This window comes from Cnephaeus nilssonii, assembly GCF_951640355.1.
Source record: "Cnephaeus nilssonii genome assembly, chromosome: 1".
Lineage (NCBI taxonomy): Eukaryota > Metazoa > Chordata > Mammalia > Chiroptera > Vespertilionidae > Cnephaeus > Cnephaeus nilssonii.
The window spans coordinates 52,127,921-52,154,775 of record NC_137072.1 but is presented as its reverse complement, the minus strand read 5'-3'; the positions used below and the strand labels follow the sequence as shown (position 1 = coordinate 52,154,775).

The following is a 26,855-nucleotide window of genomic DNA, read 5'->3' as shown; positions in this document are numbered from 1 at the left end:
GGTGCTAAACATAAATTATCAAAGTATCAGTTTTTCCTAAATAAATACGGGGTGGGCAAAAGTAGGTTTATAGTTGATATGGCAAAGATATGCAGGTTATGAGTATTACAATAGCTTTATTCTCTGTTATATTCTGTTTCTCGTACTTAAAACTGTAAACCTACTTTTGCCAACCCTTGTTTATTATTTAAAGAATAGAGGAAACATCTCACACCTGTCAGAATGGCTAGTTCTTTTTTTTTAATGACTATTACAGTAGCTTTATTAACTCAAAAGAATATCACAAGTAATACAATAATTAATAAATGAATAATACAAGATTAAACTTCGTGTTTCATTACTCACAACGTGTATACCTACTATTTTGCCTACACTGTATTTTGAAATGCTTCCCTTGAGTACTTTTTGTTAGCTAGTTCTTTTGGGTTTTGAAATCAGAACATATAAAAGTGATATTTTTGTTTCCTCTTTCCCTTGTGTCTATAGCTGACTTACTACTGTGTTGCTTATTGTGTTGGTTTGAACTTCTGGTACAATAGTAAATAACATTGAACTGAATAGTATCTTATTTTAGTTTCTGATATTAATGGCAGCCCTTCTTCTGATTCTTTACATATTCAGTCTCAGACCTCTTGATTTAATGTAAAAGTCTTTTTTTCTGTTAAGAAAATAGTCTTAATTAAATAATGATTTTTTAAAAAAATCAAGAGTAGGTAACTTTAAACCACACATCCTTAGCCTAGTCAATTAATATTTCAAAAAGTAAATATCCACCTTTTATTATTTTATGGTTTATTTATAATAAAATTATTTGTTGGGAGCATTAATACTAGAGGAACTTTTTTTTTTTTAATATATTTTATTGATTTTTCAGAGAGGAAGGGAGAGAGATAGAGAGCCAGAAACATCGATCAGCTGCCTCCTGCACACCCCCCACTGGGGACGTGCCCGCAACCAAGGTACATGCCCTTGACCGAAATCGAACCTGGGACCCTTCAGTCCGCAGGCTGATGCTCTATTCACTGAGCCAAACGGCTTCGGCAAGGAGGAACTTTTAAGAATGGGAAGTATAATAGTTACGTGGTCTCAGAGTCAAGGTCATTGAGTGTATTAGTGAGGTTCAATATTATTTATATCTTCCTTTGTGTTATTCAGGGACATATATTTATGTAATGAAAATTAGTACCTAAAAGTGACTAAAATTAATAATATGGCACTAGCCGGTTTGGCTCAGTGGATAAAGCGTTGGCCTGTGGACTAAAGGGTCCCGGGTTCGATTCTGGTCAAGGGCACATGCCTGGGTTGTGGGCTCGATCCCCAGTAGGGGGTATGCTGGAGAAAGCTGATCAATGATTCTCTTTCATCATTGATGTTTCTATCTGTCTCCCTCTCCCTTACTCTCTGAAATCAATAAAAAGATATATAAAGTAATAATAAAAATAAAATTAATAATATGAATTACATATTTTAGAATGAATGATTATTAAATGGTCTCATAAACACCATAGAAAATTTCTTAATTTAGTAATGTATAGCCCCTGTAGGTTCAAAACTACAGTTAGTAAAGCATTTTTTCTACCAGAAAATTGTTTACAATTGCAAGGTCATACCATTATTAGCCTTTGAACTATGTCTATAGCTATAAATGTAGATATTCATTTTTTGTTAGTTTCTATTATTCAACCCTGAAAATGTGAACTTGATTGCTTACAGTTTTTCTTACTTTATTTTAATGTAGCTTTACATAGATTTCTCTTAGTGAATTTGTGATGCCATGTGAATTTTGTTATTTGAAGACTTAGTGAAATATGAATATAAATTATTTTATAAATTAAAATTGTTTTAAGTATTTCACATTAAAGAATATTTAAAAGTATGTAACTTTTGACTCAGAGGAAAGAAGAAATATTAGCTAGAAAAGTCAGTGATTAAAGTAAATTCTCCTTTTGGAGGTTTGATTTTGTATGAATCTTAATTCACACAAATCTATATTTTAAAACTAGAATGGATGTCCGTCGTATAATGGGAATGTTTTATACTGAGTTAATAAATACAAGCAAAATTATTTCATTTTTATTGTTACATATTTATTGTAATTTTCACTTTGAGTTATAAATGTATCTGAATATTAAGGACCATCTGCAAAATTGTTGAAATAGGAAAAAGAGTCATAATATTAAAGACAAAATACAGAGGAAAAGATTAATTCTTTGCTTGCAGCAGTCAAAATAAGGCAAAAATAGGTAGGAAATGGAAAAGGTCTCAAATTAAGAACCACTTGTTAGAAGCACATTAAAAAGAAGTTGAAGAGAGAGAAAAGACAGGTAAATGCAAGGTCACATTGAAGGTCACCAAACTCCTAAGCAAGACTCTGGGATGCAGCCACTGTACCTTGTTTTAACCTCCACTCCATTAAAAATGCTTTAATAGAAAAACCACAGTTTCTAGTTAAAGGCCACAAACACTTCATAGTGTGTTCTTATTACTCTGACAGAAACAAATGCCAAAGATGTTCTGGTCATCAACTAAGTGTCAAATACACTGGCTGGATTCAGTATGGACAGACCTTGGCACTATATCTCCTTGGATGAAATGAGAGAAATACCGATTCTCTAAATCAGGGGTCAGTGAACTACAGGCTAAATCTGGCCCATCGGTTGTTTTTTGTTGTTGTTGTTGTTGTTTTGTAAATAAAGTTTTATTGGAACACACACACACACACACAAAAAAAAAAGAAGTTGAAGAAATGTACGCTAAGTCAGAAATATATCTTCTTAATATAAGATACTACATTATTTTCTATTTCCTGTACAATAAGATCTTGATGAAAAATACTAAGGCCAAAAGTATTATATGTCATATTCTTTTTTTAAAAAAATATATTTTATTGATTTTTTTACAGAGAGGAAGGGAGAGGGATAGAGCGTTAGAAACATTGATGAGAGAGAAACATCGATCAGCTGCCTCCTGCACACCCCCTACTGGTGATGTGCCCACAAACAAGGTACATGCCCTTGACTGGAATCGAACCTGGGACCCTTCAGTCTGCAGGCCGACGCTCTATCCACTGAGCCAAACCAGTTAGGGCAATATATGTCATATTCTTAACCACATGCAGTTCATTGTCATTTTACTCTTTCATAAAAAAATCACTAATAATTGAGGAAATGTGAATATTTCATGTTTTTATTAAGGTAGAGTCTGTGAGTTTAATTTTTAGAGTAGTATTCATATAATTGGCTATATAACACAGAGAATCTTAATTCTCTATTTTTTTGTTAATAGTATTTAGTGCTTTTTGTTGTCAGATACATTCACTTGGAAATTTGGACTGTTTTACCACCACTTAAAAACAAAGTATTTGTATATTTCTCTGAAATTTAAGAAAGCTAGTACATTTAGGTAGAGTGGAAGTTTTTTTTTCTTTTCTGACTCTAGTTATACAGGGCTGTTGGAGCAGTAGTAGAGAATACTGTGTGACATTTCATGATCCTACACATTAATTATTCATCTCTAGAGTAAAAAAAAACGAAGTCCACTTACTAAGTGTAGATGGACCCACTAGAATATATGTATTCAGTTGAGTTCATACTGCCATGATATGTCATACTGCTTTAGTTAAATCTTAAATATCTAGTTTAAAGTTATATTTGGGACATTTTCTGCAGTGATGTCATACTTGGATGAGGTGTGAAGATTTAGACTGCACATCTTCCATCTTCAGGTCTCATTGATTCATATATTCAACACTGAGTATTTATTTAGTATGCTATCTCCTATTTATTTTGTGTGTAATCTCCTCATAATGGCAGAAATTTAGTCCCTGCCTTCAGAGCTCATTATTTTGTGTTGGAGACTGATAAGTAAATGTAAAGTTACAATTTATCATAGTAAGTACTGTAGTAGAGATATGTTCAGTGTCTGATAGGTGTGCTTGTATTTGATTTATTGTCATCAAAAAGGAATAATTCTAATATATAAAAAGCCAGGGTTGTCACGACCTAAACGACCAGATGGATGACCGAACAGCAGGCTGCGTGGGGTGACCAGGCCGACGGGGGTTAGTGAGGGATGACCAAACGACTGAACAATTGGTTGCGTGGGGTGACCAGGCTGGCCAGGGGGGCGTTTGGGGGTGACCAGGCCAGCAGGGGGGGGGCAGTTGGGGACAACCAGGCTGGCGGGGGGGTGGGCAGTTGGGGGCGACCAGGCTGGTGGGAGGGGGCAGTTGGGGGCAAACAGGCCGGCAGGCAGAGGCAGTTAGGAGCCAGCAGCCCCGGATTGTGAGAGGGATGTCTGACTGCCAGTTTAGGCCCAGTCCCGGATTGGAGAGGGTGAAGGCTGGGCTGAAAGGACCCCCTGCCCCCTGTGCACGAATTTCGTGCACCGGGTCTCTAGTAAAGGAATAAAAGGCAATAGGAAATGATCTGATTTTAATACTTAATTCAGCTTTTTAAAACTATCAACTCTTCAATTGTTGACTAGATTTTTAAAAATTTATAGTGACATACAATATTAGGTTTATGTGTATAAATGGTGATTTTACATTTATGAATCTTATGAAGTGATCACCATTAGTCTAGTGATCAGTACATAGTTATTACGATATTATTGACTATATTCCCTAGTCTATACATTACCATGACTTATAACTGGCAGTTTTTGCTTCTTAATCTCCTTCACCCTTTGTAAAACAAAAACTGTTTTAGAAAACACTAGAAGTAGTTAATTTACATATAACATACTGAGCTAATTTATACTCTGCCCTGAGTATCCTAATCATACGCATGCTGATGCTTTTGATTCACATACCACTCTGGTATGGTTCCAGACCTGTGCTAACCATGTGGCTATTGAACACCTGAAAGGTAACTAGTTGAAACTGAGATGAGCTATAACCTCAAAGGCTTAGTACTAAAAAAAAAAAAGAATGTAAGATGACTTGATTCTTTCATGTTGATTACATATTGAAATGATATTTTATAAGTAAAATATTTATTAAACTTAATTTCATTTGTTTACTTTTACATTTTTTTAACATGGCTGCTAGAAAATTTTAAACTATATATGTGGCTCACATATTTCCATTGAACATCACTGTCCCAGATCAATGCTTCTCAAATATTAGAGTGCATAAAAATTATTTAGAGAAATTGTTAAAACTCAGATACCTGGGCCCTATCCCCAGAGGTTTTATTCAATAGTTTTAGGTGGAGCCCAAGACTTTGCATTTCTAATAAGCTCCAGAGGATGCTGATGTGCTAAGCCATGGATCATACTTTAAGTAACAAGGTTCTAACGTAGGCAGTATCTTTTCTTCTGTGGCAGGTATGTATTCTTACTTGGAAATATTTATTAAAAAGGATAAGGGATACTCTTTTTTAGGAGTAGTGGTATATTAGGGTTCTCAAGAGAAAAAGAACCAATCTATCCTATCTAATAATAGACAAATATGCAAATTGACCATACCTCCGACACACCCACAAGCCACGCCCACCATCCAATCAGAGCGAGTATGCAAATTAACCCAAACCAAGATGGCTACAGCCACAGAGAGCAAGGTTTCCTAGGTAACAGAGCAAGCCAAGCTTTCCGCCTGCCCTTGCCAGGCCTAAGCCTCCACTCAAGCTACAAAGTTTCAATTATAGAAGGTAAACAAATTCAAACAAATGGCGGCAGAATGGAGCTTGAGAGAGCAGGCCAGGGTTGCCGCCGGCAACAGGGGAAGCAAAGCTTTCCGCACACCCTGGCCGGGCCCACCCGCTTAAGGCAACAAAGTTTCAATGATAACCCCAACAGAAATGGCTGCCAGCCGTGGAGGGAGCCCCAGGCTTGGCTCCGCTCCAGGCTACAAAGTTTCAATTGTAGAAGGAAAATAAATTCCAGATACCAGGGCCTTCGCTTGGGTTGCCAGGGGGCGTGGCCGGCCTGCAAACCACCACAGGCCCCTCGCTCAGGCCGCCCCACACCCCAAGGGAACCCCCACCTGATCCAGGATGCCCTTCAGGGCAAACCAGTTGGCCCCGACCCCTATACCAGGCCTCTATCCTATCTAATAAAAGAGTAATATGCAGATTGATCATCACTGCAACACACAATATAGCTGCCCCATGTGGTCAAAGATCCTGCCCCCATGTGGACACAAGATGGCCACTACAAAATGGCCTGCAAGGGAGGGCAGTTGTGAGGGACCAGGCCTGCAAGGGAGGGAAGTTGAGAGGGACCAGGCTTGCAAGGGAGGGCAGTTGGAGGTGATCAACCCTGCAGGAAAGGGCAGTTAGGGGTGACCAGGCTGGCAGAGGAGGGAAGTTGGGGGCAAACAGGCTGGCAGGGGAGCAGCTAAGCATCAACCAGGCTGGCAGTGGAGTGGTTAGGGGGTGATCAGGCTGGCAGGCAGAAGTGGTTAGGGGCAATCAGGAAGGCAGGTAAGCAAGCAGTTGGGAGCCAGCAGTCCTGGATTGTGAGACGGATGTCCGACTGCCCTCGAGGGGTCCCAGATTGGAGAGGGTACAGGCTGGGCTGAGGGACAACCCCCCTCCGTGCACGAATTTCGTGCACCGGGCCACTAGTATATATATAAAAAGTCAGCGACAGGAAAGCCATAATGACCAGAATGACTGGTTGCTATGATGTCCACTGTGGCCAGCGAACTGGCCTGATGGATCTGCAGCCCCTCCCCCCAGCCAGCCCCACCCCTGATTCACCCCCCCACCCCAATAGTGGGTGGGGCCGGCTGGCCAACCTCCTGCAGCCCCTTCCCCTGGACTGCCCTGCCCCCAATAGGCCCCCACCCCTATTGGCCCGCGGCCTCTCCCACCAGCCAACTCCAACTCCAGTTAGCCCCCCTACTCCTATCGGGCAGGGCCGGTCGGCCAACCACCCATGGCCCCTCCCCCAGGCCTCTGGCCCCTGATCGGCCACCCCATTCCATTTGGGGGCGGGGTTGGTTGGCCCACCACCCATAGCCCCTCCCCACAGCTGGCCCCACCCCCACTCAGCCCCCTCCACACCAGTCGGGTGGGGCTGGCCGGCCTACCTCCCACGGCCCCTCCTCTGTCCGCTGACCCCCAATTGGCCCCCGCATCCCCATCAGGGCCCCTCCCCTTAAGCCAGCCCAGCCCTGATTGAGCCCTGATCAGCCGGCCAACCTCCCACCATCTCCTCCTCCCAACAGGCCCAGCCCGATCCACCCCGATTGGGGCCGGGCTGGCCGGACCCCACCCGTGCATGAATTTGTGCACTGGGCCTCTAGTAGGATATATAAAGACAGATTGATATCTCTAGATCAGAAATTTTTAACCGTTTTTATCTCATGGAACACATAAACTAATTACTAAAATTCTTTGGCACACAAAATATATTTTGTCTTTTGCCAATATGACAGAAAGAAAAAAAGGTATTACTTTTATTCATTCACACCGGATGGCTGTGTTGTATTGGCTGTTGTCCTTTTTTTAAATTTGGCAATCTAAGGGAAAAGAAGGCAGTGCTCCTGACTAAATAGTCAGGTATTGGCATGTTTTAAAAAATTCTTGGGGAACACTGGTTGAAATTCTCTGCGATAGATAGGAAGAAATACGTGAGAGAGATTTTAAGGAATCTCACTCAGTTATAGAGCCTAGGAAGTCCAAAATCTTCAGGATGGGCCGGCAGGTTGGAAACCCAGGGAAGAGCTGATGTGCAGTCAGTTCTGAAGATGATATGCTAACAGAATTTTCTCTTGCTCTTGCACTGGGGGTGGGGTGTGTGGGTGGGTGTTGTTTGTTAATGAGATCAGTCTTTTGTTCTATTCAGGCCTTCAACTGACTGAATGAGGTCCACCTACATTATGGAGGGCAAACTGCGTCACTCAGAGTATACAGATTTAAATGTTAACCTCATGTAAAAACACCCTCACAGAAATACTCAGAATACTGTAGTGTTTGACCAAATATAAGGGTATCCTTGCCCAGCTGACTTGACACATACTAGTAAAAGTAACTAACCATCACAAATGGAATTTATATTCCACTAAAGTATCAAAATCGATTGTGTGGCATAATAATTATGTGTTGGGAAAACTGCTAGTGAGGAATGATGCCATTGGTACTAGAACTTTCTAGACAGGAATCTATAATTTATTTTACTGAGGTTTTTCATGACCTACTTTATAATATTCATTGTGATAAACCCCAAAACAAGGCTCCAAAAGGCACAGTAATGGTTGTCTAGTTTTTTTAAGGAGACGTATGTATTCAGAGTCTAGGTTGTAGCACACAATGTTCTATAAGATGAATTCATTTTAGATGCTTGTGATTTTCACTTCCCTGTGGTTATTACATACACGTCTTTTCTCCTCTTTGCTAAAGGAGCAAACAGAATGTTGTCATTTGGTTCATTATAACAGTTGTGGATTATTCATCTTTTCTTTCTGATGTGTGCATGTGGGAGGGATAATATAAAGACAAGGTAATTTTCTACAATGATTTCTTAAGGTTTAAAGAACATTTTTGCATATGTTTGCTTTCGAAAAATATAATCTAGGACTTGATTAGCTTAATGCAAAGTGAAAAGTTTAGTCTTTGCATGAGCTAGTGATTGGTAAGTAATTCTATAAGTCTTTCATTCTTGAGAGAATTCTTAAAATATAAGACAGTCTTAAAAAAGCTCAGTTCTTTTTTTTATGTTAGAAGTAATTACAACTACTACAACATCAATACATGTAACTCAGTTGCTCCATCTATAACTGTTTATCCATTCCTCTATTCCAATTTATTTCAGTGCATATTATTTGTATATTCCTTTTTCATTTGTTGAGTTGTAAATTCCTTCAGGGCAAGACAATTCTGTTGAACTAGCATTAATTGGGTACCACCATGTATTTTGTACCGTGCCCTGGAACGTTTGGTCAGACAAGTAATAGTTAAATTTTAATAGAGTGTAATACATTATATGGTAGAGCTGATTATAAAATGTTGGGGAAACAGAGAGCTGGATTCAACTCACAGTTGTAAGAGTCTTTCAAAATGTCACAAAGGGACTGACATTGCACCTGGGTTATGATGGGTAAATAGGTGTTTTGCAGCCATACTATTCTTCTCCTTCTACCTGCCTTTTCTTCAAACTTTGAATAATATCAACCATCTACCTTTTCACTTCCCAATGCTGATAGCCTTCAGCTGCTGGCAAAAGCAAACACACACACACACACACACACACACACACACACACACACACACACACTGAGTTAAAAAAAAAAATCACCCAATGGTATACAATGTTGCTATTACAAATTTAGGATCTCTGTCCTCAGCTAATAATGCTTTTTCTTTCTTGTAGACTATATGTTTTCTTCTTACTGCTTAGAATATGCTTTATTATCTTTTAAAATTCAGTTCAAATGTTACCTTATTTATGAAGATTTCCATGATCTTCACGGAGCTGTTGTATATAACCTCCATGGTAGTATCAGTCATCATTTATTAAAATATTTCTCTTAATAGATAGCTCTGTGAGGTTATGATTTGTGTCTTCTTTAGCTTATATCCCCAGTAGGGACTCAGTAAAAATACATTTTCCTTGAGTGATCGTATCCATTCTCAGGTCTTTAGACACTATAAATAGATTCTAACAGCTGGACACAATTACAGCATTGAGTATTGGGGAGGGGGATGATTTTGATGAGCAGGATCAGGGAATACTGGATTTTGAAAATATAGTGTACTTCACCCAGTTAATGTGAGGACCCAGGAATTATGGGAAGAACATTCAAGCATAGGAAGCAATGTATACAAAGTCATAGTGGTGGGGGAAAACCTAGTTCAGTTAGAAACTGAAAAGTTTGGTATGGCTAGCAAAAAAAACGTACATTCAGGGAAGATACTATCTGGAAAAGGGAGTAAGAGGTCAAATTATGAGAGACATGCCATGTGTCTTAGTCCACATGGGCTGCTATAACAAAATAGCCTAGATTGGATGGCACTTCTAACAGTTCTAGAGGCTGGGAAGTCCAAGATCAAGTTCAAGGTATCTGGTGAGGTATGTTTCCTGACTCATAGATAGCTGTCTTTTTGCTGGGACCTCACAAGGTACAAGAACTGAGGCATCTCTCTAGGATCTCTAGTTGTAAAGCCACTAATCCCACTCAGGAGGACTCTGCCCTTATGACCTAATCACTTCCCAAAGGCCCCACTTCCTAATACCATCACATTGGGGGCTAGATTTCAACGTAATGATTTGAGGGAGGAGGGTACAAACTCACTCTAGCACCATTCTAAGGGAAACCACTGAAAGCAAATAAAAATCAGATTTGTATTTTTAAAAGACCTCTATGGTGGCAGATTTTAAGAAGGTTAGAGGATAGCTAATAAGAGAAACAGAGGACATCTTTTTCTTCAAGACAGGAGTTAAGGGTAGTTTATTTCATGGTTAAGTATGAAGGAGTAAAATATTTGCACTCTGATACCAGCAAAGGTTATCTGGTTTCAGTATCTCTTATTTCTTTTTTCAGATATTATCTTCCCTGAATATACCTTTTTTTTTTTTTTGTATATAGAGAGAGTAGTAAATATTTAGAATTTTTGGCTTAGGAACTGTAACAGGGAAATAACTAGAGTTAACTAAAACATTACTGAACAATGGAGAAGGTCTAGTTAAGATTGTAAAATGTGAACTTATCTTGTGGTGCTAGTTAACATATTTAACAACATAACATTTTAAAATTAGAGAATAGGAAGACATACATGGCTGGATTTATCCACTGTCAGGGATTGAGTGGCAAGGTGAAATAGATAGGGTTTTAGGAAAATTGCTGAAGTCATTGATCATTTTTCAGAGTATGTAGGGATGAAATGAATCATGGAGAGGGCTGATAGATTGGGAAGGAAGAAGTTGAAGGAATAGAGGTTTCAGTGAAGTTAAAAATGTTCAGTAATCTACACTAATAGAGAAATATGCAAATTGACCATCACTTCGCAACACCCACCAACCAATCAGGAGTGAATATGCAAATTAACCTCATCGTCTCCATGGAGACTGACAGCAGGGAGGAGGCAGCTCCCAGCATGGCCTGCTTGACTGTCACCACGGCGACACGGGAGCAGGCAAGTGCGGCCCGCAGGCAGCACCCAGCACGGCCTGCTTGGCAGTTGCCATGGTGTGGAGCAGGCATGCCCCACAGAGAGCAGAGAACCACGGGCTGCGGGCCTAAGCCGTCAGTAGGACATCCCCTGAGGGCTCCCAGATTGGAGAGGGTACAGGTCAGGCTGAGGGACACACACCCTTCCCCCATGCATGAATTTTGTGCACCAGGCCTCTAGTAGAGAAATAAAATACATGATAGAAGACTGTGTTCAGAAAGTAACTTCCAAATTTAAGCTTTCAACCATTGAGCAGTTCTACATAATAATGGGGCCCTAGTGTGATTGCGTGTTGAATTGTTAAAGTGCAGTAGAGGATTTGGTCATGTATTAAAGTCAAGGAATGTGAGGCCAAGTCATTAACCACTTCATGTTAATTCATAGTTGTTCAGGATGATAGCAAGAATTGTAGGAGAGAGAAAACCTGAGAGTAAGCTCCATTGAATTTGAGGGTTATTAGAATGCTAGTGATGAGAATGGGGCAAATAGAATGTCACCAAATGGTAGAGAAATTATTTTTGCATGAAGCCAGCTGACAAATGGCTTTAAAAAGACATTTTTCAGCTAAGAAAATAATAACTCAAGCTTCAAGCTCTCAGTCTTTGGGTAGAAGGCGAGGAAAAGAGAGCTGAATTCTGCTGAAGAGCAGCGAAAGGAGGAAGGTAGTGTTTTGGGAGTGTCTGGCACTAGTTTAGAAAGTTTAGAGTCCTCAAAACAAAACAAAACAAAAAAATAACACAATAAACCCCACCCCCCAAAAAATAGTTTAGAAATCCAAAGGGCACAGGTAGGAGTGTTCAAAACTAGTTCTGAAGGAAAAATTCTGGTCTAGATCGGAAATTCTGTGAGATAGGAAAGTTCTTTAACTAACCGTCTTGCAATTATTCTTGTTCTAGTTATATGGCTTGGATGATTGTGATTTATTTTCTTACTAGTAGCCCTGTGCACAAATCCGTGTGCCAGTAGCTGTCTGCTGGACCTGGCCGCTCCGTGCCCGCTGCCTAGAGGCTCTCCGCAGCCCAGAGGCCCATCTGCGGCCAGGCGCAGAACACTTGCCTCGTCGCCGCGGCAACAAAGCAAGCATTTCGCCAGGCCTCTCATGCTGCCCGCTCTCAGTGGCCACTCCCCCGGGACTGGGGGACTCTGGTGGGGCTGAGAGGACTGGGCACCGCCATCTTGTGGCTATGGGTGCCGCCATCTTTGTGCCAGAGTGATGGTTAATTTGCATAGTACCCTTTTATTGGATAGGATTTATGATCTTTTCTCATCCTCTCTTCTTTAAGAGAGTGAATTCTTCTTTGACTAATATTATTTCCTCCTTTGTTCTCCTGAATTAGGCACCATTAACAGACCTCCTTCACACTTTTTCTCCTTATCATTTAAGTGGAGCCACCCTGTGAAACTCTGCTTTCTTTCCTATTTTAGGACATTTTGCCTTGACCTTTTCCCCCGCTGATTTTGTAGGATTTTCAATTTGATATTTGTCTTGGGCATTACACAGAGACCTAAGCAATTGCTGTAATGCCATTATATCTAGTAAATCCAGGGCCAATTTGAAAACCTTTCAGTACTCATTTTGGGTGCTATACATTACTATTCCCTACATTACTATTGCCCAGTCTGCAAAGGGCATTATTACATAAAGAGCACAAACATCTCCAAATCAGGGGTCAAGGTTATTTTGCCAGTTCTTTTAGATTTCTAGACCCAATTCCAATGTGTAGGAGAAGCAGGTGTCCCTCACACCAACCACAAGCAATGCTCTGGACACTAGTTGGGTGTCCTACAATTCAACTCAATTCCCACACTGTCTATCTGAAGGTAGTATCAGATTCCACAGGCTAAGGGTTCAGCCCTACAAGACTGCTTTCTGCCCCCACTTCTGATGCCATCACAAGCCCAGGCAACATGTTAACCTGTGCTTCTGACTGACCCTCTATAAATTAGTCTGGCGCTCTAGTAAGGTCGCATTGAGGTCATGTCATCTTCCTCTGAACTTGGGCTGAGAACCAGCTCTTTCCGAAACTGCCCACTGGAGGTCTGCTTCAGGAACTGTTGACTGCAAGGCCACCCGTAGAGAGGTGGCTGAAGGCAGTGTTGGTCTGGCCCCTGTCAGGACCCCAGGGCAGGCCCCACTCTAGCTGCTCGTGTCTAATTTCCTACCTAACACCTCTGTACATTATGTCTGTTGTGGGATTTTAAGAAAATATGTTTTTTATTGATTTCAGAGAAAGGAAAGGAGAGCGAGCGATAAAAACTCAATGAGAGAGAATCATTGATCTGCTGCCTCCTGCACACCCCTATCAAGCCTGCAACCCTGGGCTGGGCATGTACCCTGACCATGGCTTCCACACCAGCCGAACTGTTGTGGGATTTTTATCAAGATATTCAAACTATACTGGTCTCCCTCACTAAACTATAAACTCTTTGAGAGCAAATATTTATCTGGCTAGCCATTTACCTAGTACTTATTAAGTATTTAATGCTGAGTCAGTGCATTAAATGAATCCAGTAACTTTCATGATTTAATGTGTGTTGATTTACTGATAGCTTTTCAATATAGTGTGTATTTTAAGAGCCATTATTTAGTTTAGTTACTATTTTATCAGCGATAATTAAATTCAACACATATGCTTACTCTACTCTTGGTAGATTATTGTGGCCTGAAGTCTGCTTCTCTTTTCAGTTAGTGTTGATGGGTTTTGTTGTTATTGTTGTGGCTAAAGTATATTGAGAAGAGCTGTTTGAAAAGTTTATTTGATTCCCTCCTCTTTTCAGAATGAATCAGTGTAGTTGTAGTTCTAGACAAGATATTTAAAAATAAATTATCAGCTTTTTACCAACAGGTTCTTTAGTCATACTCTTGATGTCTTCACACAAATCCTCTCTAATAAAATGGTAATATGCAAATTAACCATCACTCCGCTACATAAGCCACGCCCACCAGCCAATCAGGCGAGTATGCAAATTAACCCCATCCAAGATGGCTACAGCCACAGAGAGCAAGGTTTCCCAGGTAACAGAGCAAGCCAAGCTTTCCATAGCCGTTGCAGGCCTAAGCCTCCACTCAAGCTACAAAGTTTCAATTATAGAAGGTAAACAAATTCAAACAAATGGCGGCAGAATGGAGCTTGAGAGAGCAGGCCAGGGTTGCCGCCGGCAACAGGGGAAGCAAAGCTTTCCGCACACTCTGGCCGGGCTCACCCGCTTAAGGCTACAAAGTTTCAATTGTAGAAGGTGAATTAACTGCCACAGAAATGGCTGCCATCCCGGAGGGAGCAGCAGGCTTGGCTCCGCTCCAGGCTACAAAGTTTCAATTGTAGAAGGAAAATAAATTCCAGATACCAGGGCCTCCGCTTGGGTTGCCAGGGGGCGTGGCCGGCCTGCAAACCACCACAGGCCCCTCGCTCAGGCCGCCACACACCCCAAGGGAACCCCACCCTGATCTGGGACACCCCTCAGGGCAAACCAGCTGGCCCCCACCCGTGCACCAGGCCTCTATCCTATCTAATAAAAGAGTAATATACAGATTGGTCATCACTGCAACACACAATATAGCTGCCCCCATGTGGTCAAAGATCCTGCCCCCATGTGGACACAAGATGGCCACCACAAGATGGCCAGCAGGGGAGGGCAGTTGGGAGGCACCCGTCCTGCAAGGGAGGGCAGTTGAGAAGGACCAGGCCTGCAAGGGAGGGCAGTTGGAGGTGATCAACCCTGCAGGAGAGGGCAGTTAGGGGTGACCAGGCCGGCAGAGGAGGGCAGTTGGAGGTGATCAACCCTGCAGGAGAGGGCAGTTAGGGGTGACCAGGCTGGCAGAGGAGGGAAGTTGGGGGCAAACAGGCTGGCAGGGGAGCAGTTAAGCATCAACCAGGCTGGCAGTGGAGTGGTTAGGGGGTGATCAGGCTGGCAGGCAGAAGCGGTTAGGGGCAATCAGGAAGGCAGGCAGGCAAGCACTTGGGAGCCAGCAGTCCTGGATTGTGAGAGGGATGTCCGACTGCCCGTTTAGGCCCAATCCCACCAGGATCGGGCCTAAACGGGCAGTCGGACATCCCTCCAGGAGTCCCAGATTGGAGAGGGTACAGGCTGGGCTGAGGGACAACCCCCCGCCGTGCACGAATTTCGTGCACCGGGCTTCTAGTATAAAATAATCATTTTTGTCTCATGACTTATTTTGTAACAATTACTATTTCATCTGACAATCTTGTATATTAATTTTCTTGAAGTGCATTGGTTTGCTCTTTCCTCCATTTATTTCTTTAGTCTTCTAAATCCACACTTTTTAAAATATTGATTTTCCTCAAAATGTCTTATAGTCAACAACTCCTATGTCACAACCTATAACCTAGACATTTTTCCTAATAATTAAAAACCTCTACCAAAAGCTTTCGTAAATTATTCTTTATCACTTCAGCATTAATTTCTCTCTTTTTTTTAACCTTTGGGAAATTAGCATCAAATTTGATTATTGGTTAATAACAATAATCTGTTTTTTGCTTCCCCATTCTCAGCCCTTTCTTGAGCTTCATTTGCCAACTTTGAATTTCAGCTCTCTAAGATTATACTTGAGAGGAAATTGAAATTTATATCCACAAACTTTCAAAACTTTTCAGGTTTACTTAAATCAACATGATTTTACTTGGATTTGCTTTCTCTTTCATTGAGTTTTTTAATAAAGCAAGTCACTACAGATCTTGATCAGTTCTTTGCTTCTTTTATACCCTGTATTTTTTTTTTAAGAGTTGCTGCTCTGCCCCTACCCACCTCCCTTGATCTTTTTTCCTCTCCTCTTTCGGAAAGTTCTGAGATTTGAGTGAGATGACCCTCATCTTTACTCCCTAAGTCACAGAGTCCTTTCACTGAGATTCATTTAGGCCTAAACTAATCAATACATGGTGTGGCATTTATCTGGCCAAATTAATTAAGTCATATTGGTTTAATTGCTGTGAACCATGGGACTTTGTTTTGTTGCTTGCCTGTTAAGACCGGGAACTTATAGCCATTTTTCTACTATGATATGAAATAGTCTGATAATGCTAACACAATGGTGAGTTGAGGAGACTTCAGAAAAATGGAGCAGGAGCCCTAAAAAAATCATTCAGGAAGCTCACTCTATTTCTAGATTTTACAGTTATGTGAACTGAGAGCTAATAAATTTCCCAATTGGAGTATAGTATGATAGTATGTAGTAGTATGCCCTGATTTATACAGATTTGAAATAGATTTTCTTCTTATAAAATAATGTGAGCATATTGTATATAATTTGGAAAATAGAAAAATTATAATTTTTTATTTTATAAAATTTGAATTATGCCATGTAAATGTAGGTTCCTTTTTTATAGCATTTTTTTTTTAGCATTTAACATGATAAACGTTTAAAATGGCATTTTAATGATTACATATGTTCTTTTGGATGGCTAGTCCACAGTAGTAGTCATCTATTGTTGGACATTTTTTAATTATATCTTAATTTAAGATGATACTATGAGCTATTTAACTGTTTCCTTTTGCCAGACTTATGGTAGTGCCCATTTTAAGTGACTCTTTACTCTTTTTCCTTGTATATGTAACTTTTTGTTATTTCTTTTTATTTTCCTGAAAAAGGTGGAGTAAATTTTGCATGCATCACATTGACTTGTTTACAAAGAGTAATATTTCCTTAAGTGGGTTCCTTGGATCACTCTTTTTTTTTTTTTTTTCCCAAATCCTCACCCGAGTATATTTTTCGATTGATTTTTAGAGAGAGGGAAAGATAGAAATATCGATGTGAGAGAAACACATCGATTGGTTACCTCCTGCACCAGAGCCTGGGCTTGGGGTGGGTAGGAGCCTGCAACCGAAGTATGTGCCCTCAATCGGAATCTAACCCAGGACCCTTTGTTCCACAGGCCGACGCTCTATCCACTGAGCCAAATCGGCTAAGGTGGATCATTCATTTTTTTAAGATGTTCCTTAGGAAATAATTTGTTTATTTCAGGAACGGTATATATTTCTGTAGGCTTTTGGTAAACATTAATAGATTAAGGTCTTCAAAAAATCCAATTGTGTATATGCCAGGTCTCTAGCTTTGTTTACTTCATATTTTCCACCAAGGTATTTCACAATAGGATGGAGATGGGTCTTTTACTGAAAATGTTCCTTTACTCTGTTTTACTGTATTCTCATTTTCTTAGTATAAAGTGAGGAAATCCACATTTACTATAGGAACTATATTTTCAGTAATTATTTTGAACTTCTAGGTGAACAATTCTAGTTATATACTCTGCTTTTACCCTAGTCATTAACACAATTCTTCCTGGTGTTTATTTTCTTAGTAAATATCTTTCATTTGTTTTCTAACCATACAGATCTTAATTTTTTAGCAACTACTCTATGACCTAGTTAGTGGTTATTTTAAAGAAAATAGTCAAACTAACAGATCTCCTTGCTTATTCTAGTGATGATTTCCACACACATAACTTCTTTGACTCCCACAGTTTACATTATCCTAGAATTGAAATGACTGCAAGACTACCAAAATCACTTGTAATTTTCTAAAATGACTCTCACAACTTAATGTTTTAGTAAGACCTGTTTCTGAGAGTGAGTCACTGTGTAAAATGTGTCTTTGTTCTGCCCTCTTTTCTTTTCATAACTACATACATCCTTTTACTTCCTGTATCTCATGTTCCTTTTATTTGCTTAAAATCCTTATTGGGGAAAAAAGGGTCTCATCAGTGAAAGAAATATCATTTTATTTATTTCCCCTTGCCCCACTTTATATACTCACATTTTCTCCTAGAAACATTGCCTTCTCATTTGTCATGCCCTAATTTTAATCTTCTTATACTCAGCATATTCCTCTTCTGTGTTTTAAATATTTTAAACTCGTTTCACTTTCTTATCACTCAGTTGCCTCACTGTAGTTCTTATTCCTGCAAAATATGTTAAGTAAATTTTTTTTCCACATAATAACTTGGCAAATCTGGTCAAGGTATTGTCATCACCATATGTCTTCTAAAATAACAGTTATGGTAGGAAAAGCAGTGAAATAGGAATCATGAAAACTGGATTCTTGTTCTTTTTCCAGTATAATCTTATTACAGAGCCTTATTTGTGATATGAAGAGAACATGACCTAGCATGCCTATCTCACTTGACCTGTTTTATTTTATTTTTAAAAAATATATTTTATTGATTTTTTTACAGAGAGGAAGGGAGAGTAATAGAGTGCTAGAAACATCGATGAGAGAGAAACATCGATCAGTTGCCTCTTGCACACCTCCTACTGGGGATGTGCCCGCAACCAAGGTACATGCCCTTGACCGGAATCGAACCTGGGACCTTTCAGTCCACAGGCCGACGCTCTATCCACTGAGCCAAACCAGTTAGGGCTCACTTGACCTGTTTTTAAAATAAGAGAATATGTTTGAAAATGCTTTCAGAATTAAAAAATAAATGTTTTGATATAAATTTAAGATAATGTATTAGTCAAGTACCTTTAAATGAGCACACTGAGTCTGAATAGGAATTAGCTAAAGTGATAGGGCGTGTGTGATGTTTCAGAGAGGGAACACGTGCAGTAAGGAAGTAATAAATAAGGTGATTGATTTGGTTTACTAGAAATAATTTAGGGTGGCTAGAGTGTAGATTGTCATGGAAGAGTATCGGGAGATAGGATTGGGAAATATTATGGATGTGCTTGAATACTGGAGCCCTGGCCATTGTTGCTCCATGGTTAGAGTATCAGCCCTTGAAACCAAGGGTCTCAGTTTTGATTCCTGGTCAAGAGCATGTACCTAGGTTTCGTGATCTGGGCTCATGCAGGAGGCAACTAGTCAATGTGTCTTCTCTCTCACATTTGTTTCTCTCCCTCCCTCCTTCCTATCCACTCTCTCTGGAAAGCAACGGGAAAAATATCATCAGGTGAGGATTAACAAAAACAAACAAAAAAGTTATGGAGAATCATTTAAAGATTTAAATTAGGGAGTGACATAAAATTTGCATTTCCAGAAGTTTATTCTGGTATCTTTGAGGATCGCAGATAGGAGCAGTGGGAGGAATGTGTGGCTGGAGTTAGGGAGACTCGTGAGGAGGCTGTTGCATTTAATGAAGGTCAGAACTAAGAACTTGATATAACATGAATGTATAAAGGAAAGGATAGATGCACAAGACGCTAGTGAGATGGAATCTGGAACTTACATTCTGATTGAATGTGGGTGGTAGAAAGGCATTTACTCAAAGAAAAATTTGCAATCATTCTAGGGTAGGCTTCTGGCTTAGATGGATTCTCTGCCTTTCACTGAGATAGAGACTAGAATGATTTTAAAGAAAAAGAGGGTAAGTTTGATTTGAAGAATGTTAAATTTGAGTTATTTATGGTATATCCAAGTGCAAATGCTTTGTTTTCAGTTGGAAAAAGGAGAGAGGATTTGGGACTTGTCTGTCTTGTAGTAAATGAAGCTTTGAATTTGGATCATATTGCCTGAGCACAGGGCAAGGTCACTTGTTACACACTATTCTAAAAATTTACCCCTTGAGAAATGAGTAGTTCTTCAGAGACAAGGATACACATGCCTCCTTTTTTAGTCATATTCCTGGTCCTTGCAGTCAATCCAAATCTGCGTCTCCTCTTCAAAATCTGTTATAAGGATTCCCTGGATATGTAATATAAAGATACTAGTTCTTTAAGTAAGACTTAAAATTTTTTTTTTACTTTGTGTTGTTTAATATTGTTTATACTGTTACAGATGTCCCCATTTTACACACCTCCCCTCACCACACTGTTGTCTGTGTCTGTGGATTATGCATATTTGTTCTTTGGCTAATCCCTTCACTTTCTATCATGCAGTTCCCCCCCACCCCCACCCTCGGACAGCTGTCAGTCTGTTCCATATATCCATGTCTGATTCTGTTTTGTTTGTCAGTTTATTTTGTTCATTAGATTTCACAAATAAGTGATATTATATGTTATTTGTCTTTCACGGACTGGATTACACTATTTCCCTTAGCATAATAACCTCTAGATTTGTCCATGCTGTTGCAAAGGTAAGAGTTTAATTTGCTAAATGCACGCATCACTCCCGAGAGGGGTTTTCCCCCTTTAATTTCTTTATTTGCACAGATCTTAAAAGGTATTTTTATTACTTTTAAAAAAGGTATTTTTTATTACTTGAAAAAATACAATTTATCCAAATACATTTTTAATCCAAGAGAGTTATAGTAATAACAGTCATTATTTTTGTTTTTCTAACTTGGACTTTACTGTAAATTGGTTATCAAATGCTTTTTATTAATTTATTCTCATGAAGCCTATATGCTAACATAACATCAAAAATTCAACTTATTGTAGTAGCATACCTGAAAAACCCATCTTGGTATTTAACTGTAAAGCCAATTCTTTATTGTATTTACTTGGCAGCTTTTTTGGGAACTTCAGCCTTTCTCAAGCTATATCTTAAATTATGAGTTATTCCCATTCCACTTGTTTCCTCTGTTCTACCAGGTGATTGACCTTGAGAAGTTCTGCAAGCGGTGCTTTACCTTCTCCTCCCCATAATGCCATTGTAGCCTAGCTTCTATTTTTTTTTAAATATATATTTTATTGATTTTTTTTTTTCAGAGAGGAAGGGAGAGGGATAGAGAGTTAGAAACATCGATGGGAGAGAAACATCGATCAGCTGCCTCCTGCACACCCCCCACTGGGGATGTGCCCACAACCAAGGTACATGCCCTTGACCGGAATCGAACCTGGGACCCTTGAGTCCGCAGGCCGACGCTCTACCCACTGAGCTAAACCAGTTAGGGCATAGCCTAGCTTCTTGATGTACTCTTCTTTAAAGTTTCCCTGACCTGATTGCTCAGTTTTCTTTTCCCTTTTGTCAGTGGCAGTTTCATAACTAAGCTGCTTATTGCCACCAGGAGGCCAGGTGGAGTGTGGACACAGGACTACAGGGACAGAATGAACACTTGCTGCACTACAAGGGCTGCTGTGATGGATATGACTCCTCAGTTGGACCTACAGATATTATTTTAGAGGAGCAATTGCCTATCATATATGGGTCCTTTAAGACTCAAGGACTGCCAGCGCCTGTAATTTGTAGGCATACTCAAACATTTTTTACGACCGCACCTAAATGTGAAGGGGGAGAAAGATAGTGAATTGATTCCTGAAAGCATTTAAAAGACATGTAGTTAAAATGTCTGTAGTAGCCCTAACCAGTTTGGCTGAGTGGATGGAGCGTCGGCCTGCGGACTGAAAGGTCCCAGGTTCGATTCTGGTCAAGAGCATGTACCTTGGTTGCGGGCACATCCCCCAGTAGGGTGTGTGCAGGAGGCAGCTGATTGGTGTTTCTCTCTCATCGATGTTTCTAACGCTCTATCCCTTTCCCTTCTTCTCTGTAAAAAATCATAAAATATATATATTTTAAAATGTCTATAGTAGACTGGCAAAAATAATGAAAAGCCTACCTTTTTATAGGCCTCTTGAGCTCAGTACATGATTTTTTTTTACAGGTACCCCTTCCTTTATTTAGACCTGCAAACACTAACTGCTGACTACTTCTTAATGCTCTTTTAAAATAATTTCAGGCTGTTCACAGATATCTGAGAACATCTTTTAGTTTCACAAGTCACTATGCATTTGAAATGCAGTGTAATGCCAGTGCAGAAAGATATATGAAATGAGGCTGAAACTTTGTAATTTTTTATTGAACAGTGACATTTTAGTGATAAGCAGTATTTGGTCCTTGGTGTATTTATGCCACAGGAAAGAAGGGTAATTCCCAACTGTTGAATTTAAATTCTAAACCTATATAGAAATCCAGATGCTAGCAAATAAGTAGAATTCCTGTTAGATTTTTTTTAATTATAAATCAGATTTACATGAGAGAGGATTATATTTATTCCTTTTATTTCTCTGACAATATTCCCAAATTCTTGATTCATCTTAGTATACCTTTTCTTCCAATTCCTTGGATTATAATCTGTGAAAAGTCTGTCTCATCGGAGTACAAGAATTTTGTATTGTTTTCATTTTTCCTCTTTCCCCATCAGCTCTGATGTTAAGCCTTTATTTCAGTTATAGTCAAAGGGAGACACGCATGGGTGATTTGCAGTTAAGTGCTTGCCTCCAAGCACATAAATGCCTCGACTTCACATTTAATCATGATCCATGCCTTATGCCATACTGCTGCTCTTTTGTCCTAGCACCAGCAGATGGTGGCACAAGACCCCTGGGGCAATCTAAGGTTGTACATCTTCTGGTCAGAAAAGGAAGGAGTTTACTATGGAAAATTGGGTTTTCTTTTTGGCTTCTTGCTTAAAAAAAAAATTAATGGAAATTTGGTGTGAGGTTTTCAGATGGTACCTTAAAAACTTATTTTAATCCATGAAACAAAACAAAAGCAAAAAGGCACATTATATTTTATAAATGGGCTTGCTAAAAAGACAACTGCTATGTTTATGTCCCCATCATGTGTACATGACATTTCGAATAATCTGAATTGTAAGAAATCTAGTAAGTGACAGCATACAAGAGGACAGGTTTCATCTATTTATGCTTAAGTTTTCTGTTGTAAAAAATAACACCAGTGGTTGCCAGGTGACATACATTTCAATTTGTTAGTTCAGTAGGATCTGAAGTTGATGTTTATGCTCTGTGATTAGTATGATGGGTGACTTTTAGACAAGTTTACTTCATTTTTCTGGGCATCTGTTTTTTGTGGGGTTTTTTTTCAACTAATAAATAAGGTTGTTTTAAGTACTACATATATCGTTTGTAGTACATAAAATGTTAGAAATTAAAATAGTACTAGCTGTGTGAAAATGCACTATGCTTATGCTAGGAAAAGAAAATGCATGGATGGAGTTTCAACATTGCATAATCTTGGTTACTTGATCTGTAGTACCAATGTCATGGACAAACACATATAAATGATTTGCAAATTACTTTTTCAAAGATAATAAATACATGGAAGTATAATTATCTATATTCTTTCCTATTGCTTTAGTCATTTGACAACTCGAGCGTCTCTTGATTTAAGAGAGTGTTATGGTTCTGTAACCCTGGGTAGTCAAGCAGTGCACAGCAAAGCGGTTCTTAACATTTTTACCAGAGCGTGTGGTTAGAAATATATTTTACATACAGTAGGCATACACATACAGTTAATTACGCATGTGCATATATATAATTCAAAGTTTCACTAACAGTGTTTTTACCTTACTCTGGGCAAAATTTGTCCTATTCTTTTGTTGTTTTTGCTGGTGTTGTTCATTCTGGTCTCTTTAAGAAATTGTTGGTCCTTGTTCACTAAATGCATTTCAGAGTTTCTAATGGATCGGGACCCACAGTTTGAAAAACACTGCACTAATCTGCACTTACTATAAAGAAATGCATTATTTTTGTAGAATTTCTCAAATTATTTTACTAAAACTATTTTTCCTACTCTATTGATCACATCAGCTACTAGTCTCTTAAGAAATCTTTAGAGTTCTCTCTTATTAGTGTGTATATCTAAAGTATGTAAAGGTAGAGGATCTATAGAAGCAATTTTAAACTGAATGTTTTAATGAGCTTACCACTCTGTCTTTAAACATATGCCATGCCTCTTTTTAAAAAAATATATTTTTATTGATTTTAGAGACAGGAAGGAGAGGGAGAGAGAGAGATTGAGATATCAATGATGAGAAAGAATTATTGATTGGCTGCCTCCTGCACGCCCCCTACTGGGGATTGAGCCCGCAACCTGGGCATGTGCCCTTGACTGGAATTGAACCCAGGACACTTCAGTCCACAAGCCAACGCTCTACCCATTGAGCCAGACCAGATAGGGCTGCTATGCTTCTTCATTGTTCAGCATCAAATAGCAATTTTAAGTTTTATTTCCTTGAGTTTTTCTTTATTTGCATCTTCATTCCAGGTGTTCTTGTTATCTTTTATTTTAATAGGTCATGCTTTTAATAACAGATACATGAAGTGACTTGGTTTCATTGAAAGGTTCTTTATATATTATCAAAGATAGAAGTAGAGGTCTCTTGACTTTCTATATCACTAAATCTGTTCACTACTTCTTTTCGTCATTAGTGGTGGTTTGAAGAGTTGAATGAAAAACATGGTAGTCATATAGAATTATAGTTTCCTCTATCTCTTCATATAAAATATGAGGTGATTTTTTTGCTCATTTAATTGCTATTTAAAAAATGTATGATAGCATATGGGAAACCATAAAATTTGTATATACAGGGTAAGGCAAAAGTAGGCAACTGTAAACCTACTTTTGCCCCACCATATATATAGTGTCCAAAAAAAAAATGTATACACACTTTAACAGCTGATAACTCACTTAATTTTCACTCCTTTTCAGGTTTAACTGATATGAAATAATGTGAAGTCAGACTAAGCTTTGAACAAAGAAAATTTATCCTAAAGTGCCACTAGACTTTTTTTTTTTAATGGAGATACATAACAGATAAAGTTTATGGTACAAAACCGGCAACAGTCGACAAATTGAGGATGCATAAAGACCAAGTGAAATGATTTTTGATGTTTGCAATTCCATTGCTTTGCATTATCAGCAGTGCTTGGACCAGAATGGTCATCAGTTTGAAAATAGGCATTTACACACACACACACAAAAATTATTCATTTCTGTAGATTCTTTTAAATCTTGAAAATGAACTATCTATAATAATAAAAGCATAATATGCAAATCGACTGAACAGCCAAATAGCAGAACAACTGTCCAGATGACCTTCCGGGCAAGGCTGAGGCAGCTGGGGCTGCAAGGGCCGAGGCAGCAAAGGCCTACTTTTGCACGAATTTCGTGCATTGGGCCTCTAGTATGTTAACAAACACTGATTTTATAATCATTCCAAGTGTGTAAATATATGTAAAAATAATACACTGTTACAGAATTCACAAGGGAAGTAGAAAAAAGACATTCCTACTCTGAACAGACAGGCTTGGAACTGACATTGAAAAGTAAGTTTAGTATACAAATGGTATATTAAGAAAGAATTCCTTTATAATCTGACTGTAGATAGACAAAAGATTGCATTATAAAGTGTTTTGTACAAAAACTCAAAAGCATGTTGTGGAAATGAAGGTAATCCTATATAATAAAAGGCTAATATGCAAATTGTCCCCTTGGGAATTTGACCGACCGGGAATTTGATCACCCGCTATGATGTGCACTGACCACCAGGGGTCATCATGGAACAAAGGAAGGCCCCAGCTGGCAGCTGGGGAAAGGAAGGCCCAGATCGGCCCTGATCGCGGCAAGGCCTAGGGACCCTACCCATGCATGAATTTCATGCACCGGGCCTCTAGTTTTATATAAATTGCATACATTTGAGTGTTTACTGAACAAATTTTTATTTGGATGGTGAGAATTCTTGAAGAATGTATTGTATATAAAATTGTCAGGTTATTGTTGAAGATTATTATTGAAGCTCTTTGTGTATATCTCTTTCAGATATGGAAACAAGTGAAAAAATCCAAGGAAGTGGAATACTTCAATTGTTTGCAAATCTGTTGATTCCACAGTCTTCCTGCACAGCCAAAGTAGCTAACATCATAGCTGAAGTAGCCAAAAATGGTGAGGTTTTCCTCAAGAACTTTTCTGCTGGGAACATCTTCAGTTTTACACCTTAATTGTCAGTATGTTTTATTAATTTATGTTTTAATTTTGTAGATTAGACATTTTTCATTTTTTATATTTCTCTTTTCTTTGCCTTTTTCATGTAATTGTTTAAAATGACTATACTTATAGTCATTTTATTTATACATTTCGCATCTGCTATTCCCTTCTTTTAGAGTAGAATTAAAGGAAAACACTGCTAGTCCTTGCTGTACCTATATCATTTATTACTTTGGTTATAGGATTCTTAAACTTGCCACTGAGTCATTTATCTTTATTGTCACAGAGAGCTTAGTTTATTCTTTTAAATGTATATATTGTTTGTGTTGTACCCAGGTTTGAACTATTTATTTTTAGTCTGGTCTATCCTCCTGACATTGGCACTTGACAGCAACAGAGCAGTTGGAATATATGATCTGTTTTCTGCATTCACCTTCATGGAAAACATTTATTTTTTTAATTTCCATTTAAGAATACTCTGGAAAAACAATAATGACAGCAAAGCTTAGATCATATAATAGCTAATCCATCCCATTACATATAGTTTATATCTAATAAGAGATTCTTTGCAAGAATTTATTGTAGCAGAAATATTTGCATATGATTTTTTAATTTGGTCAATTTGAGAAAACCCTGACTTAAAGCAATTTTTAACATTAAGGGAGGGCCATACTAAATGTAATACCTTTAGTTTGTCTCATTATATGATTTGATATTATTTTAGGCATTTTATTTTAGTAAGTTGCACTTTTAAGAAAAAAAAATTTAAATTCTGGCCTCATTTGTGTAATCACTATGGCAGGTGGCGTTGTACAATACCAATATATGTTGTTTTTGGCCCAGTAAAACAACTTGTTCATAAATGTATTACCAAAAAGAAAATTACCATGAAATTTTTTTCATTTGTTTAGAGGTTCTCTAAATGTCTTTCAGGCTTCAGTAAGGTTTTTATATTTAAATCACAAGTAGCTATTGTAATTATATTATCACTATACTGTGCTTTGGATTCAGCTGGTCATAAACGTTCAGGTCTTGAAATATTTCATGTACTTCAAGCAGATTTGAACTGCTGTGAATTGGTAGTGATTACCTCAGGACAACAAAGAACTTAGGAAGCAGAT

At 38.7% G+C, this 26,855-nt stretch overlaps 1 protein-coding gene across 5 annotated transcripts in view; it reads left to right on the top strand.

Moving 5' to 3' along the window:
• The window catches only part of RAP1GDS1 (Rap1 GTPase-GDP dissociation stimulator 1), a 130,448-nt gene that overhangs the window by 26,784 nt on the left and 76,809 nt on the right, over positions 1-26,855 (top strand). For all 5 annotated transcript variants that reach the window (XM_079766485.1, XM_079766484.1, XM_079766483.1 and 2 more), the window contains exon 3: positions 25,570-25,692. In XM_079766485.1, coding sequence (XP_079622611.1) covers positions 25,570-25,692 — 123 coding nt within the window. The remainder of the gene's footprint in view (positions 1-25,569; positions 25,693-26,855) is intronic.